This window comes from Durio zibethinus, chromosome 11 (assembly GCF_047325235.1).
Source record: "Durio zibethinus cultivar Kanyao isolate XHJ-2024 chromosome 11, ASM4732523v1, whole genome shotgun sequence".
Classification (NCBI taxonomy): Eukaryota; Viridiplantae; Streptophyta; class Magnoliopsida; order Malvales; family Malvaceae; genus Durio; species Durio zibethinus.
The window spans coordinates 7,489,814-7,495,247 of NC_143172.1; the positions used below are offsets into that span (position 1 = coordinate 7,489,814).

General features: G+C 30.1%; 1 protein-coding gene across 1 annotated transcript; it reads right to left on the bottom strand.

Moving 5' to 3' along the window:
- Nucleotides 1–1,233: 1,233 nt before the first annotated feature.
- Nucleotides 1,234–2,268, bottom strand: LOC111289795 (hevamine-A-like). The gene has a single exon (XM_022881115.2). It carries the CDS (start codon nt 2,239–2,241, stop codon nt 1,342–1,344), a length of 900 nt encoding a protein of 299 aa, XP_022736850.1. The 5' UTR covers nt 2,242–2,268; the 3' UTR covers nt 1,234–1,341.
- Between the last annotated feature and the right edge of the window lie 3,166 nt (nt 2,269–5,434).

The window sequence follows — 5,434 nt, forward strand, 5'->3', positions numbered from 1 at the left end:
ATCTAATGACGGAACATCTTCAAAGTAGAACACTAATATTTATGAATACTCATACGGTAAAAAAATTATCTTAAATTACTACCAAAATATTGAAGTAACTTTAAGATTAATTTTTAACAATTAAATTATTTGATAAAATTCAAAATTATTTTAAGACTTTGATAACTTGAGATTAAATTGATATCATTTTTTGGAAAGGTGTTGTGAGGGTATTATAACTTTTTTCATGCGTAACGTTATTCCCAAACCTAAATCTGATTTTGTAGACTAAAATCTATTATTTAATAATATCTAAGTCAAGCTTAAATTTTTTTTAAAATGAGATAAATTTAATTAAATGATCAATTGTACTTAAACAAAAAAGATTAATGACAATTCTTAAAATTTATGTATAGTAATAGTTTTACAGATTTATATATTATGACACATTAAACTTTAAGCTGGCCAAACACAAAACTAATTAAAAGACAAATGGCAAAACATTAAGCTTTGAGTAGGCAAAATTCTTGCATTAGATTGAATAGGGACAACTTTAATATTATGTTATTGATATGCTCATTATTCTTAACGATGCTTTATCATCCTTTTAAAACAATTTTGGATTAGTAGTAAATTTTGAGTTATTAATTAGTTTTCAACAAAAAGACTCACAGATAATATGTGTTTTTATAAATGGATTTTTCAATTAACTATTTACAATTTATGAATTCTAATTTCAGAAACAATAATCTAAAACTCGCAAATTAAAATGTACTAAACGAAAATGTGTGATGATAAGGAATGTTGGAACAGGTAACAAACTACTGTTTATAAAAAAGGAAAATAAAAAACAAAAGTAGGGGGACAATGAAGAGGATGTCTTAAAGACGCGCACAGTTGGACCCAAATTATCATTTTGGGCTTTGTCTCTCAGTACTGTTCATATTAGGCTTGTCTACCGGACCATTTCCCTCATCAAATCCTTCCATCAACGCACTGTCGCTCGCAGCCTCGCATTCGGCAGTGCTGAACCCTACGGGTCGGCACTCCCATCCCCATCCGCCCACTCTAAGAATGGACAAAAACCCAACATTCACATTTGGACAACCCACCCAAATGCGTAATTCAAGGTTTAGCTATGACTTCACTTGTAGCTAAATGGACAGCATAAAGACAAAGGCAACTTGTTCATGCTCAATTTTTTAGTTATCTCAAGAGAATCAATCATTACTTAAATAATGGAAACCAAAATGATTAACTGATAAGGATATCTCTCAAATTTATTGTATTTTATTTTTCATAGAAGACCAAGCTAGATTTAAAGTCTAGGTCTTAAAAGAGAGTACACCAAGTAGGACTTGATCAGACACTACTCACAATAGAGGTACTGTAGCCATTCCTATCATCGTAGAACTTAGACCAAAGCATAACACCTCCATACTTGGCTGACCTCTTAATCACCGGAAGTATTTGAGAAGTTAACACATTCGGCGGAATATACCCACTTCCAGCCGCTGCTGGTGCTGCGGGTAATCCCAAAAATATCTTCCCCGCATTTATAGATGAAGTCCACCGGTTCCATGAGTTGATAAGGTTGTTGGTGTTGCCTGAAGTGTATTGGCATGGTGGGTTGTTATAAAACTGAATCCAAACGTAGTCAAAGAGGCCTGTATTAAGGGCAGTCCCCAGAAAACTGTCAGGAAATGGACATTGAGGAGCTGCTGTTAAATACACCTTTCTTCCCTGGTTGCTGTAAGCTGATAGATAACGAGCAAGATCATCCCAATATTGAGTTGAGCCAAGCTCTATATCAAAATCAATACCGTCCAATACAGCGTCGCCTAATGGACGGGAAGACGATTTACCACCCAAGAAATTGTTCCATAGATAATCGGCTACATTTTTGGCGTCTGCTTGAGAAGCCAGAGAGTAGCTTCCAACGCCGCCTCCAATAGAGAGCATGACTTTGATTCCTCGGCTTTGGCAGCTTCTTATGCCGTTGCTGACAGCGGTGCAACCATTGGATGCAGGATTACAGTGACCAGCCAGGTTGATTTCAGGGGTACGACCATTGCCAAATTTGACAAGGAAGGCTACGTTAACGTAGGCATATCTGCCTGTGGCACAGGTTGCGGTTAGGGTGCCCTCGTTGCCATTCTGGCCCCAGTAGATGGCGATGCCACCTGCATGGGAAGTTTCAATTAGTGCCAAGACTAAAAGAAGAAAGAAGAGGGTCGGTTTGGTTTGAGACTTTCTCGCCATTTTTGCTGAAGATGTGCTTTCAAATATGCTAACGGCCTTCATATTTATAGACTTAAAATGTCCCTCCGTCTAATAGAAACAAAGTCTTCTCAAACCAAAAAACCATACGTCAATGAACTGTAGCCCATGGCGTGACTTATACGTAAATGTCTTATTGTGTGTGGGGAAGCTGATTTAGCTGACTTTTTTTCTTCACTGCTTTGGATTTCCACTAATGCTTTCATGGACATTTTCCTTTGTGTGATGGTATGATTTCCATGAGCATTGAAGTTTTCATAATTCCTTTTTGGTTGGTAATGCTGATCTGGAAAATCATTCTTATTCTTCAAAATCACCAATAGTGAGATCCATTTGGAAAATAAAATAAAATCATAATTTCGTGTTTGGAAGCTCTTGATACCTCTGATGTCTCGTCCTTTGATTCTCACTATCATCGGAAGGAAAATGTAATTTCCTCTACTTTTTTCTTCCAATGAATTAGTACTATCACACTATCATCATTTGAAAATAGCTTATGTCCAATAAAGCATGATTCAAAGCTTTGAAAAAAGTCAAATAATACTACTGCTCCGCTCCTTTTTTTTTTTTTTTATCTTCATTCTAGACCCACAAAGTCATTGTGGAATGAAAATGGCTAAGTCAAAATTTCAGAGTCATTGTGGAATGAAAATAGCCAAGTCAAGTCAACTATGGGCGGCGACGCACATCCACTCATCTAGAACGAGGGGAAGGCTTGGAGAATTTAAAACTTTCAGATATTGTTTTTCCACCAGAATTTATCAAAAATTTCCAATACTGATATCATTTCATCAGGACCCGGTAAAATTTTGATTGAAAGGTCACATCTATAGCTATAATATGAAAATAACCTCTCAATTTTTACTGTTCATAAAGATTATAAATTTCATGTCATTTGTCATATATTGATTAGTGTACATATTAAAGTTAAAATAATTTTTTAAAATTTTTAAATATTTGAAGTTTTTGTTTTGAAAAATCATAAAATTTGAGAGCTCCCAACAATTAATAGACACAAAAAAAGAGAGGAATACATAGATAAAAATTTTACAAGCAAAAACTCTTTGCCTGTCACATGATCAGAGCATCAAGCACAAATATAACAAAATTGAAACCCAAAAAAACTCAGTCCCTTTACCTTTTAGACTGCCACTGTGATCCACCCAGCAAACTCTTCTACCAGAATCAATCATCAAATGAAGGAAGGATCAAATGAAAAATAAATTAGAAAGACTGAAATAAAAATAGAAAGGAAAAAAAATATGAGAAGAATAAAATTAAAGAGTTTAAAAAATAGAAGTAAAAAAAAAAAGAAAAAAAAGAAAAAAGAGGCGGCAGGCAACTAAGGGTTAGAAATAAAGGAAAAAGGGGAAGATGAAACTTAAGGGTTTAATAGGCTTTTATGCTAGAATAAATTGTAACATTTAAAAAAAATTAGAAAGTAAAAGTTAAGTGATCTTAGCCCAACTAAACCTAATTTTTTTTTTTATTCCATCCAAATGTTAAATTAATAAGGTGTTTAGTAATAAGTATAGAAATAAGTTTAGGAATATTGTATAGAATACTTTTTTACCATTTATTACATATCTATAAATTGTGTTATATATGTATATTTTTAATGTTAAATTTAGGATTAAGGATTTTATTCATTTACTTGGAAAATCTATAATAATAATAATAATAATAATAATAATAATAATAATAATAATAATAATAATAATAAAAGATATTATTCTAAAATTTTTCAATAATTGGAATTAGATATTTTTTAGTGACATTTTTTTCAAAATTTTTCTTAAGGTAAAAAAATGATTTAATGAGTGAAAATATATGGAAAATATTTTGAAAATAATATATGCATATATATTTTTCTAGCTTGAGAATTAAATTCAAGAAATTATTAAAAATTCAGAATAAATAAAAATTCTATACGTATACTATTGTTCATATTTAAATCATATTTTTATTTTATATTAAAATATTATGATTTTAAACAATTAAAAATTATAAAATATTTTACTAATTAATTATTATTTTATTTGAAAGCTTGTAAATTCAAATTTTCATATAAAAATATATGCATACTTATTATTAAATTAAAATTTTAAATAATTTATATTTCATCAAAAATTTAAAAAAATGTGTGACCAAAGCATAATCGAGGAATTTTCTAGTTTATTAGACTGTATCCCTTGCCTATCTTTTCTTCTTTTTTCTTTTTTTTTTTTTTCATATTTTCATCTTCCAAAAACTACATTTAGAAATTAATTTTGATTGGTTTCCAAATTGAATTATGTTTCACATATAAATTATTACGGTAAACTGTACAGTGTCATAATATTTAAATCTGGACTGTCATTTTTAAAACAACCAAAAATAAAATAAATAATAAAATAAAAATTTAACTCTAATTGAATTCTCATACAAATGTGGTGTCTACACATATGTTGCAAAAACCTTTTATATCAAAGTGCCCACCATGGACTAAATTATCATTCTCCACTTGATGCAAAGAAATATAAGTAATAAAAAAAAAAATAAGAGAGTAAAGAAATAAAAGCAAGAAAGAGATAAAGGGAAAAAGGGGGTTGAGTAGGGGACAAATAATACAAGGAATGACAAACTTTATATGGAACCAAAAAGATTTCGTTTTTATTTTTTTATCCAAAAATTTTTTATTGATATTATATGCATTAATACATACACACAAACTTGCATAAAAGTTTGACCTTAATTTCTTGTTAAGAGTGTCACACATTATACATGAGGATAAATGGGATTATAAACCTTTTTGTTATGGGATTTTGCTGCTCAAGAAGAGAATATCATGGTAATTTGGCATCTTATTTCATTATGAATCCCAGCCCAACATTGAAAATATACTAGTTTTTAAATTAATGACTTATAGTTATCAGTAAATAATCTATCCATCTTAATTATGAGTTAAATTATTTAAAAATGTGAGGATTTGGAAAACAACTAAAAAGAAATTAGAAAAGTTAAAAGACTTTATTGTATATATAGGAGAAATTGACAAGGGGGATGGCAATTCATAGTAACAACCATAAATAGAAAAAAGTAATTAAAATAAAATAAAATTGAAAGGCAAATAAAACAAGAAAAAGAAAAAAGTAATTACAATAAAATAAATTTGAAGGGCAAGAAAAACAAGAAA